Consider the following 12,782-nt stretch of genomic DNA (forward strand, 5'->3'; position numbering starts at 1 on the left):
CTTCTGCGGCGGCGGCCCTCAAGATCTCCAGCGCGGCGGCGCTTCTGGGCAGGTACGACAGGGCCCTCTGGGACTCGATGGAGCGTTTCAACTCCAAGCTCCCCAAGGAGGACCAAAAGGACTTTGAGGAGATTGTTACTGAAGGGGCACTGGTTGCTAATCAGTCGATTAGCACAGCGGCGGATGGTGCGCTAATCTCAGCCCACTCTTACACACACGGCGTCTGCGCCAGGAGGTCGTCCTGGTTGCGTCTGACAGGGCTCAAGCCAGACGCACAGCAACGGATTTTAAACCTCCCGTTCTCTGGCAACTCCCTCTTCGGCACTCACACGGATGAGGAGATGGGGCGCATGAAAACTGAGCTGGACACCCTCAAAGCCGTGGGCTTGGAGAAGAAAAAGGAATTCAAGCGCCGTTTTCGACCCACCCAACGCAAGGGGCCTCAACAGAGGGTTCAAACCCCTCAGTGGTCTCAGAGCAAACCCCAAGGGAAAACCCAGTTTCGAGGCGGAAAGTCTGGCAGGGGCAGAGGTGGACACCAGCATCAGTCCTCCACTACCACAAGAGGAGGAAAGTCATGAGCTGTGGCTTCCTCTACGGCCGTTGCCCACTCCAGTGGGAGGAAGTGCGTCACAACATCTAGCAGAGTGGGACAGCATCACAAAAGATCGCTGGGTGCTCAATATACTGCGTCATGGATATGCGCTACGTTTTCGAGCGCGTCCCAGAGACATCCCGCCAAAGAGGTCCCGTTCTCACCACCTAAACCTGCTCAAGCAGGAGGTGAGGTCCCTTCTGCAAAAGCAAGCCATAGAAAGGGTTCCTCCTTCGCAGGTCGGAAAAGGAGTGTACTCCCGGTACTTCCTGGTGCCCAAGAAAGATCAAGAGCACAAGTTTCGGCCGATTCTGGACCTTCGTCTCCTAAACAAAGTCATCGTCAAGGAGAAGTTCCGTATGTTGGCGCTTCACCAAATATGTCCACATCTACAAGTCGGAGATTGGATGTGTTCGGTGGACCTCCAAGATGCGTACTTTCACATTCCAATAGCGAAACATCACCGCAGGTACCTGCGTTTTGTGGTTGGAGGCAAGCACTACCAGTACAAAGTGCTTCCATTCGGACTCAAGTCGGCCCCGCGAGTCTTCACCAAATGTATGGCAGTGGTGGCGGCCTGCCTACACAAGCAGGGTCTCTTCGTCTACCCGTACCTGGACGACTGGTTACTGAAGGCTCCAACCCAGCAGCAGGTGAAGAAAGACTTCCAAATCTGTCTGAGACAGTTGCACGCTCTCGGCCTTCACGTCAACATGGCAAAGTCCGTTCAGCAGCCCACTCAGTCCATCCACTACCTTGGCTCCGTTCTGGACACAAGCGTGGGAAGAGCGTATCCTTCGGAGGAGAGACTGTCTTCAATGAAGAGAAAATGCAGGCTTATGCAGCAGATGCGGAGGCCGTCAGTTCGGCAGGTAGCATCTCTGCTGGGTTCCATGGCGTCCTGCATTTTTCTAATTCCCCACGCCAGACTGCGAATGAGACCTTTGCAGCAAGCTCTGGAGGACCAATGGGATCAGTCCACGGGCCGTTGGGGAGATCGAATCTCTCTCTCCCAGGTAGCGAAATCTTCCCTAGCATGGTGGACTCGTCAGAACAATCTGCTGGTGGGAGTCCCGTTTCACCAGCCACTTCCGGTGCAATCAGTGGTGACAGACGCGTCGCTACAAGGATGGGGGGCACACATGGGGTGCCTCCAGATACAAGGTCTGTGGTCTGCAAAAGAACAGGGCTACCACATAAATATGCTAGAGCTTCGAGCAGTCCACCTTGCTCTAAAGGCGTTCCTCCCAGCAATCGAGACCGACTCAGTCCTGGTGCAGACCGACAACACCACGACCATGTTTTACCTGAACAAACAGGGCGGGACTCGGTCACGCCCCCTCTCCCTGGAGGCGCAGGCGATCTGGCACTGGCTGCTCGCCCGGAACCTCTCGGTGGTGGCAGTACACCTTCCAGGGGAGTTGAATATCAAGGCAGACGCACTCAGCAGGCACTTCGAAGATCAGCCCGACTGGGTGCTGCACGACGACGTGGTGGCGGACCTGTTCCGTTGGTGGGGTCGTCCAGACATCGATCTGTTTGCAGACGACGAAAATTCAAAATGCCACGCCTTCGCGTCCAGATTCCACCGTCCAGGGACCAGGGGGAATGCTCTTTTGATGGACTGGTCAGGGACATTTGCCTACGCCTTTCCGCCCCTGCCTCTGATTCCGAAGGTGGTATCCAAGCTGCTCAGATCCGACATGAAGATGATCCTCATAGCTCCGGACTGGCCGCGCCAGTGGTGGTACCCGGACCTTCTTCATCTCTCAGTTCGACCTCACAGGCGGCTGCCTTGCAGGCCGGACTTGCTGTCCAAGATGGGCGGGAGGATTCGGCATCCCAACCTTCCCTCACTGAACTTAACAGCATGGCTCCTGAGGTCCTGCAATACGGACATTTAGGTCTACCGCCTGACTGCATGCATATTCTCAAGGAAGCGAAGCGACCCTCCACAAGAGCGTCTTATGCGTTTAAGTGGAAGAGGTTCTTCATTTGGTGTAGGGAGAATCACCATGATCCTACAAAGGGGCAGGAGGACGTCATCCTTCCGTACCTCCTTCACTTAGCTAGATCAGGTTTGAAGTATGCATCCATCAGGGTCCATTTGTCTGCCATTACAGCTTACAGGAGGTCTCCCAGTCAACCTTCTTTTTTCCAGATGCAGGTGGTCAAGGACTTCTTGCAGGGGTTGAAGAAAGTTTACCCCCCTGTTCGAAACCCTTCGCCTCCGTGGGAGTTGAACTTAGTGTTATCCAAGTTGATGGGCCCACCTTTTGAGCCGATCCACAAAGCTTCTTTACAGCATCTGTCGTGGAAGGCCGCTTTTCTGGTAGCCATTACATCGGCACGCAGAGTAAGCGAAATCCAGGCTCTGTGTACTAAAGAGCCGTACACAGTTTTTCACCAGCACAAAGTGGTCTTAAGGGCACATCCATCCTTTCTCCCTAAGGTAGTGTCTGATTTTCATATTAATCAGTCCATTTCTCTGCCATCCTTCTTCCCGAATCCAGCGACCCCGGCGGAGCGGTCGCTCCACTCCTTAGACCTCAAGAGGGTACTTAAATTCTACCTGGCAAGTACCAGAGGCATTAGGAAGACGGACCAGCTGTTTGTCAACTATGGCGCCATGAGAACAGGCTTCCCAGCGGCTAAACGATCCATTTCCAGATGGATTGTTTCCTGCATTACCCTAGCCTACCAGCTGGCGAAAAGGCCCTTACCTTTGGCCCCTAAGGCTCATTCTACTAGGGGGAAAGCGGCCACAGTAGCTTTCTTGCATGACGTGCCAATGGCAGAGATCTGCAAGGCGGCCACTTGGAAATCGGTCCATACCTTTACCAGGCACTACTGCCTCGAATCCGATTCCAGGGCGGATGCCCAAGTAGGCCAAGCCTCCTTGAGGAACCTGTTTGGGTAGCTGAGCTATCTGAGCATACTGTTCCTTCTCTGTTTTTTCTTTCCTTTGCCCGCAGGGGGATGAGGTGAGGCTCGCTATTCTATTCTAATGCTTATGACTATTGATGAGGATCCCCTGGAAGAGAAGGATTAGTTACTTACCTGTAATCCTAGTTCTCTTCCAGGGGTATCCTCATCAAAGTCATAAGCAACCCTCCCGCCTCCCCGGGCAAAGGTGTGATAGTTTTCAGAGGTTATTATTTTTCTTTGTGCCATGACTTTTCAGTCTCCGCAAAGAACAACTGACCTAACTGCCACCCCTGAGGCATGATGGGAAGGTGGGGGTCAGGTGTGCCTTAAAGGCACGGTGTCAGTTTTTGCTATGCAGCTATGAGTTAGCTTTTCAGTCTTTTTAGACTGGGTATTTGCAATGCAGCCTGGGAGCTTCCTATGCTTTCAGTGTTTTCTAAGAATTTCTGCTGTTTTCTAAGCATTAAAACAGTTTCCAAACAAGTTATAATGTTGTTTCTCATGTTTATAATGCTATTTTCTTATGTGTAGTGGAAATTCCTTACAGCATGGTTCAGCTCTAGGGTGTTATGGGCTGCAATTGCTTGTGTATACATATAGGTATATATGTATGGATATATATATGTGGGGCACATATAATATACTGTTTCCGGGATCCCGCACATGGGCGGGAATATTCTAATGCTTATGACTTTGATGAGGATACCCCTGGAAGAGAACTAGGATTACAGGTAAGTAACTAATCCTTTTGTGCACAGTATATTACATTTGTTTGAGTTTGGTTGCATAATATTCATATGCATATGTAAGCTACAGCTACATATTTAACAAAATAGGGGATCGCTAGTAATACATTCAGTTTTGTCCATTTTTGAAGGTCAGTGTGTGTTTTGGATGGTCGGAATTGAAAGACTATCTAAAATCCACTTATTAGGTAATATCAGTGATTCACTTTTACTCTTGCATATGCATTTCTCCTTACTAAACCTCTTTTAACATGTGAAGAAAGGACATGCATGCAGTATTATGAATATTATGAATATGTGTTGCACATTTAACAATCCACACTGGTAAACTGAATAGGACATCATAACATCACCCAGGAGTAGACAAATTAACTTAATACATTTAGCAGAAAAAAACAAATAGTCACCCTACTTTGATGTAGAGAGTCTTGAACTATATATTGTGACAATGAGTTGATAAGTGTGCACATTCCAATATACTATGATAAAATGTGGTTCTGGATGATGAATCTTATTGACTCATGTTTGGGAGGTTGCTTGCTCCTAAAAGTTGTCTATCCAGCTGATGTGGTTTATTAGACTTGGTCTGGTGGGGAAGTACTGTTTTAAATTAATTTTCTTCATTACTATCAGCAGGTCTGGGAAAGAGATTAGTATCACTGACTTAGAGGAAAGGTTAGTGTTCGGTGGAGATGTGGATTTGACATTGGACCGTTTTTTGAAAAAAAATGGAAACACAAAATAGTAATATATCTGTATTAGTAGATATCATGGACTTATGTTGATCTTAAAGAATTGAATGTTATGGAATCCAACTGAAACAGACTTCACTTTACAGTATGGAACTCATGATTGTCCTTCCAGAATAAATTACATACTGAACAACAAAAAGGTTGTGGAAGAATTTGTAGATGTGAGACATGGTAGTACCGACATATCAAAGCTTCGTGAATACCAGGGATACTGGTATTATAATTATGTTTTGTTTTTTGTCAAAATTCTTTTTATTAATCAGCATCATATGAAGACACAACACCAATGAGACAGTAGGGAGTGCAAAACCCTGGGTCGGATTAAGCAGCTAGTTGCAGTCCAGTTGCACATATCACAGGGTCCCTACATCCCCCCCAATGTCTAGCAAAGAAGATGCTTAATTTGGATCAACAAATCTCCATGGAAGAAGCAAGAAACTAGAAAACTAGAAAAAAAAAACGCCTCCCCGCAACCCTCCCCCTCCCCCGCCCAGTGGTAGTATCACATGATGAGGAGTTGAAAGACACATACATACTGATGAAAAAAAGGCTAAGTAAGGATGGTCGTAGTCTGTCGCTAGGGGGTGAGTGTGTCTGCCTGGCTCCCGTGGGGAGGTTCGAATTGAAAGAGATGCATAGCCCTTAAGGAGGGCTGGCATACCACCGAGGGTAGGCCACAGGACAGATAGGTTACCAATGGGCCCCATTTGTACTCAAAATTCTTGTAGTCGTCTCGGAAGATGTCAGCTAGGCATTCCATGGAGAGAATCCTCCACAGACAGGAGTGCCACAGCGATAAGGCAGGGGCGTCTTTCTTTTTCCATGCTGCTGCTATTGTGAGTTTGGCCGCCCACAAACAAGCCCACATGACCGCCTTGTCAGCTCTTGTTTGATGTTCCAATTTGGGATCCCTGATACCTAACAGCGCCCCCTCTATAGTCATTGGGACGGGATACCCCAGCATGTCCTTAATATGTGACAGGATTTCCTCCCAGAATGGCCTGATGCCGGGACAGTCCCACCAGATGTGGCGGAAGTCCCCCTGAAGACCACAGCCCCGCCAACAGAATGTTATTTTTTTTGTGTGTGTTCCGGCAGGTGGCCAATCATTGCTTGACTGTCATCATGAACGTGCTTCCCTGAAGAAGGGTTGTTAGAACCCGAAATGCATTGGGGCTATCTAAAAAATATACTTGTTATACTGTGTATTTATGGTTATTAACAATTTACATATGTATAGATGTGCAAATTTAGGAAAAGGATTAATCACAGTAACATATTTATTTTATTGGATCTTTTGAGGTACTGAATTGAAAAATACAATGAACACAAAGAGATATTGTTCTTGTATTGTATATTAAGAATTTTTGTTTTACATATCTCAAGCTGATTAGATTTGTGTTGAACCCTTCCGCGCAATTGCGTAGTGTGCTTCATAAAGTGTGAAGATTTCTGCACACCAAGCCTAGCAAGTGATTTTTTCAGGGATAGTGGCAGATCCCATACATGAAGCAGCACACATTGATTCACTGAAAAGGTAGAATACAAAACAGCATAAGTTGAGAAACAGTGTGCGCAGGTTGAATTAGTTATTTTGGCAATGTCACCCTTACCATCACTCACTGGAGGCAGTCCGGAGATCTAGTCTGATACATTTTTACTACCACACTTGGGGGTCAGAAATGTACGGTGGAGAAAATTATAATGAATCAGCTTAAACCGGGCATCAGGGCTGACAAGTTAATGTAAAAAAAAGAAAATGCAAAAGAGGGAAAGACGGTGATGTAGTCTGAAATTGATAAATAAATGTCACCGGAGAAGAATTAAAAAATAAAATGAAAGCAAAGATACTGACATTTAAAGTATACTTATAACATATTTACCTATTTAGGCAGTCTGAAATAACCTGTGAAGCAATTAGCAAGTTTGAAATTAAAGAAGTTATAACAAGCATGCAAACAGAAAGAGCACTGGGATGGATGTTTTCCCACAGAATTTTGAGAAAAAAAATTGGTGGAGTGTTAAATCCCTTAATATGCGAAGTCTGTACCCAAAATACTTTGGATAGAAACTTCCATTATGTGGAAGAATCCCTCATTGTCATGCACAAGGAAGAGAAATATTTTCACCAATGGCAGATGTTATAGCCCAGTCTTACAGATAAAGGTAGAGCTTTGACTTCTAGCCGCAGATTCCGCACCTTTTGAATATTCCCCAGGTGTCAGACTGGATCCAGAATCTTTTCCATAGTGCTTCTGCGTGCTGTAAGGTGGCGCTGTGCGGCTCCACACTGATGCGGTTTCACTCGGTAATATGTGGGACCTATATGGGTGCCACTCTGCACACTGAAGTCAGTTCCTATCTGGCAGTGACACCATACACAGCTTCTCTCATTTCTCAGAAACTCATTCTTTGAGATTTTTTTTCCAAATATTTCACATTGTGTTGCCCCTTAACATGACTGATTTTAATCCTTGTAAGGACTGTTGCAAGCAGATGCTGGTGAAAGATCCCCACCTGGTTTGCCTGTGGTGTCTGGGGTCAGGCCATGACTCCAAGATCTGTGGCGACTGCACGTTGTAGGAAGCTGGCTCTGTATATACTATACCAAAGTGAGGTATAGTGTGCACAGAGTCCAGTGGATCCCCAAAGGTAGGCAGAGGGAAAGTTAGATAGCACCTCACTCTCTATTCGTGGTAGTGTGGTCGAGCAGTAAGGCAGCATCAGAGGACTGTGTTAAGCATTTGTTGTACACCCTCAAAGACTGAAATTCAGACCAATTGTTTTTGTATAAAAATATTCTTTTAGTTATTTTATTTTCTAGAACCAAGCAAGCCTGGGACAGGTAAGCAATACATTCTTTACAGTAGTAATGCAATTGAAATACAGTTTGAATGATAATTGTATATGCACTTTGGTTTGATTTACAGTATGGATGCAGAGAAATGCAATACTTAGTAAATGCAGTACGTAGACTTGAATAGGCTTTTTAGTAAAATAGCAGGTATGTAACTGTTTAGTATACCTAGATACTACCCCGGGACATTTCCTGAAAACAGGTAAGTAAAATCGTTTTTGTTAAATTATGCAATTTTGAAGAATTTCTTTAGTTTCTCAAACGCCACACTTAGGAAACTTTTCACAGAAAAACAGCCAATGTTATCCTATGGTGTAAAATAGTGTTATTGGTTTTGAGGTAAATATTTGGTAGTAGAAGTTGAGGTTCTGGGGGTAGACTCAGGGGTCCCCAAGGGTCAAGGATGCACTCTAGTTACACCCTCAGCGGCACTGTGCAGAGTGCTGAGGCCCAGTGTTATCCAATGGGGGATAGAGGGCCTCCAGTTGGTGGCTGCTGGCAAGGAGGCCACTTGGTTGTGGGAGCAAAGCTCCTGGACTTTAGCTCAGGGCAAATCAGGAAACAAATAGCACCAAAGGTGCACCCTCAGTGGCACTAGGGCAGCCGAGTGCAGGGTGCTGTTTCGACGTCGGGCGCCCTGTTGTTTTAAATGAGGAACCTACAGTTTGCAAAGGCACTGCAGGCTTGGGGACAAAGGTCTTCTGGGTGCGATCACTACTTTGAGAGGTAAGTTGGGAAGTTAGGGGTTGGTTAGGCACCGTCGGTTTGGGCACCCAAGGCCGTGGCGCGTCGGGTGCAGGGGTGCCTTTTGGGGTCGGACCTTCTTACCAGCTCCTGGTTGCGGTTGGGGGAATCTTCCGGATTTAGGCTGCTGGCGTCGGCTTGAGGCAGGTCAGGAGTCACCAGATCTCGGGTCAGGATCACCGGGGGGACCTCCTTTTGGTGTTTGACCACGCGAGCTCGGGCCGTGAACGGCGGGTGCTGAGTGGGGCGGATTCGCGGTGTCCGGCAGGAGCCAGAGGTTGCAGATGAACAAATCCGGTGTTCACGGGAGCCAAGGTCTTTGGGGTTGAAGTCAGGCAGGTCCTCCGGGGTTTTCGAGGTTGCTGGCTGAAGGACACACTGGGATTTTTCAGGAACAGGTTCGAGGTGGAGACAGGCTGGTAGGGCTGGGGCCAAATCAGTGGGCGTCTTCCTCTTCTTGTAGTTTCTTCTTGTCTGAGGAAGCAAGGTTCACGGGTGCCCCTAAATTCTAGATTTAGGGGCATTACAGGTAGGTAAAAGCCAGGGACCAATGGGTCCCTCCCCTGGGGTGGGTACACCCCATATTATGCCACCCTCCAGTGAGAGGGGGGCATGAGTCTGTTCCTGGTTGTCTGAGTCCCCCCTTTCTGCAAGATGGTGGGGACTGGGAGTTGTGCTTCACCTCGCCTCCGCCACCTGAGGGGTGAGTTGGCAGAGGTGGGCACATCTCTCTTCCTCACTTGTTTTTCCCGCCGGTTCTCCCGCCAAAAGTGGGAGTCAGAACCAGTGGGGACCAGTTGCTGAAAGCAGCAAGTGGCCTGGGGAAACTCACAAAGGTGGCAAGCCTTTGAAGCTTCCCCTTTGTGGACCCTGCCCATCCTGGGGGAGGAGGCTTGGCACCTCGTCCCAGGATGTGCATTGTTTCAGGCCCCAGAGAACAGCAGGCTGTCGACCCAGGGGTCCAGAAACATGTCTGATGGTGGCAGCTGGTGAGCAGCCTCTCAGCCTGGACACTAGTGTTAGGTCATTTTTCAGGGAACATCTCTAAGATGCCCTCTGTGTGCATTTTTCATTAAATCCCACACTGGCATCAGTGTGGGTTTAATGTGCTGAGAAGTTTGGTACCAAACTTCTCAGTTTTCTGTGTAGCGATTATGGTGCTGCGGAGTTCGTAATGACAAACTCCAAGCACCATATACTCTTAATGGCAGCAGTGCACTAACAATGTCTAAGAAGGGACTTAGACACTTTAGGGGTACAGGGCTTGCGCACATGAACCCTCTCACCACTGGTATAGTGCAGCCAGCTCGAGGGATGGCTGACCTATGCCAGGGCAGTGGGTTGCAGGCATGGCACACAGAGGTGTGAGCCATGTTGACTCTTCACTTTGTTCTGCACCAAAACACGCAGCCTGTACAGGCAGTGTGTGTGTGTTTGTGTAGAGGTACAGGGCCTCTAAAGGTGGCAACCCTTAGAAGCCTCCCTGGTGGTACCATTTACCAGGGGCTGACCTGTGACCAGAGTGCGCCAATTGGACATAGGCCCTGGGTGCCTGTTTGGCAGGATCCCAGGGCACACTCAGTCAAAGTACATCAGCAGTTCAGCAAAAAGTGGGGCCAACCATGCAGAAAGAAGGCACTTTCTTACAATAGTTGCATATAAGTCCTCGCTTGTACATATAAACAGAAACACCTCCGTTTTCCCCAGTTGATGCAGAATCCAAAATAGCCTCAGAACCACATCACTGATTGGATTGATATTTGTATTTGGGCTTTGGATGTATAATATTATCTGTGTGAAATGACACAATCTATGGTGTCACCCTTACCCACATGCTGCATTGTGAGCATCTGTTGCTGAATAGCTCCACCAATGACTCTGGGCCCAAGACGAATACAAGTGGTAAGTTAAAATAACTCTGCCACATGGCACTGTTTAAAGCCGCTCATTCAGTTTCATGAAGAGTTCACCTACCTCAGCTGAACATATTACCTCCAGCATAAAGGCTATTCCAAAGAGTCAAGTTCCTTCTCAGCAACCAGCAGTATTGCTACCTCTAGAAAGCTTGGATCTACATGATGGGGAATAGCTTTTAGTGTTCACAAACTAAGGAGAATGGATTGTTGTCCAGTTAATCCAGCGTGGTTAGGTAACACCAGTTATGGCATCACTGGTTGCAGTCTGTTAGCTACTTACTATTTTTGCTAGTATTTTATTTTCAGTGCTTATAAGCAACAATAGCCTAGATCATAAACAGAGTTTCAGGTTTGTGTCTTGTTTCCGTAATGTTATAACTGCTGCTTCTCTGACTGTAGGTGGAAGTTGCCCCTCCCCCTTCTCAAGGTCATCTTCTTACATTATCAGCAGCTGATGGCAATTTCGTTTACAAATTACTTATCAAGAGACATAATTAACTTGCAGGCCGAATGTTATGTGTAATTCATCTTCTATGATCTGATTTTGATCTGTCAGCACATGATGCAATGCATTGTGTTCTATATTTTAGCAGATCATGTTCAGGAAAACTTTGTAAATCACATGTTGTATAATTCCATTTATTTTAGGCAAAGAATTTCACGGTAGTATCATTAAAGTTTCATTTGCAACAAGGAGGGCTGAATTCATGAGAGGTGGCAGCAGTGGAGGCAGACGTGGGGGTGGAGGTAAGCGTTATAAATGTGTTTGTCAGATCTTTTTATTGTTGCATGTTGCCTTTCAACCGTCTCACATTAGTGGGCTGGTTTTATTTACAAATCATGATTGAGGGGTGTTTGTGTCTGATCAAATGTAGGTGAAGATAGTCTACCCTGCATGTGAAGTTTAGTTAGAGGCCATTACTTATACTTCGGATTTCACAGCAAAAAAAAAACCCTGGCTGGATCTCTGTATTATATTATGGATATCTGTGACAGGCGACTATATGGTTCATTTTATTCCAATCGGCAGAACTGTAGTTGATTGCCAGCCTGATAAGGCTGTTCTCTTGTGCAGCCAATATCATAGCAGCATCAGTCTCTTCTAGTCTCACATACTCTGCATTATTCCAGCATCTAGTGGTTGAATCTTAAGGACTAGCTGTAACAAGAGACTTAAGCCCACTGTTCCTCAATATATAGTTGCCAACTTCAGACAACTTTTTCTGCTGTTGGGTTTGGAAGAGAGATTGAGAACTCAGTGTTGAATGTTGTTAAACGTCTTCACCAAGATCAGGATGGAAAAGCTGTGAGACAGTAGAAGAAGATTAAAGCTGAAAGCGATGACATGAAGATGCAGAGAAGAAAGGTGAAAGCACCAGAGCACTGAAAAATTGAACATTTAAAAGAAAAGTTTTTCTTATGAGCACAAATGTCACTTTGTACAGTAAAAAAATCGATTTTCTCTAATGCTGCCCATTGTAATTTAGAAAGGTAGTGATCCGGAGGATGGATGGATGGATGGATGGATGGATGGATGGATATAGATGGATGGATGGATGGATGGATGGATGGATATAGATGGATGGATGGATGGATATAGATGGATGGATGGATGGATATAGATGGATAGTTAGATAGATATAGATGGATAGTTAGATAGATATAGATGGATAGTTAGATAGATATAGATGGATAGTTAGATAGATATAGATGGATAGTTAGATAGATATAGATGGATAGTTAGATAGATATAGATGGATAGTTAGATAGATATGGATGGATAGTTAGATAGATATAGATGGATAGTTAGATAGATATAGATGGATAGTTAGATAGATATAGATGGATAGTTAGATAGATATAGATGGATAGTTAGATAGATATAGATGGATAGTTAGATAGATATAGATGGATAGTTAGATAGATATAGATGGATAGTTAGATAGATATAGATGGATAGTTAGATAGATATGGATGGATAGTTAGATAGATATAGATGGATAGTTAGATAGATATAGATGGATAGTTAGATAGATATAGATGGATAGTTAGATAGATATAGATGGATAGTTAGATAGATATAGATGGATAGTTAGATAGATATAGATGGATAGTTAGATAGATATAGATGGATAGTTAGATAGATACAGACGGATAGTTAGATAGATACAGGCGGATAGTTAGATAGATACAGACGGATAGTTAGATAGATACAGACGGATAGTTAGATATAGATGGATAGAT

The 12,782-nt window shown here is 45.8% G+C and overlaps 1 protein-coding gene across 4 annotated transcripts in view; it reads left to right on the forward strand.

The window, feature by feature from the left end:
* The window catches only part of TAF15 (TATA-box binding protein associated factor 15), a 481,601-nt gene that overhangs the window by 359,968 nt on the left and 108,851 nt on the right, over nt 1–12,782 (forward strand). For all 4 annotated transcript variants that reach the window (XM_085649621.1, XM_085649623.1, XM_085649622.1 and 1 more), the window contains one exon: nt 11,187–11,285. In XM_085649621.1, the coding sequence (XP_085505747.1) occupies nt 11,187–11,285 (99 nt within the window). The remainder of the gene's footprint in view (nt 1–11,186; nt 11,286–12,782) is intronic.

Source organism: Triturus cristatus, chromosome 3_2 (genome assembly GCF_964204655.1).
Source record: "Triturus cristatus chromosome 3_2, aTriCri1.1, whole genome shotgun sequence".
NCBI classification, from domain to species: domain Eukaryota; kingdom Metazoa; phylum Chordata; class Amphibia; order Caudata; family Salamandridae; genus Triturus; species Triturus cristatus.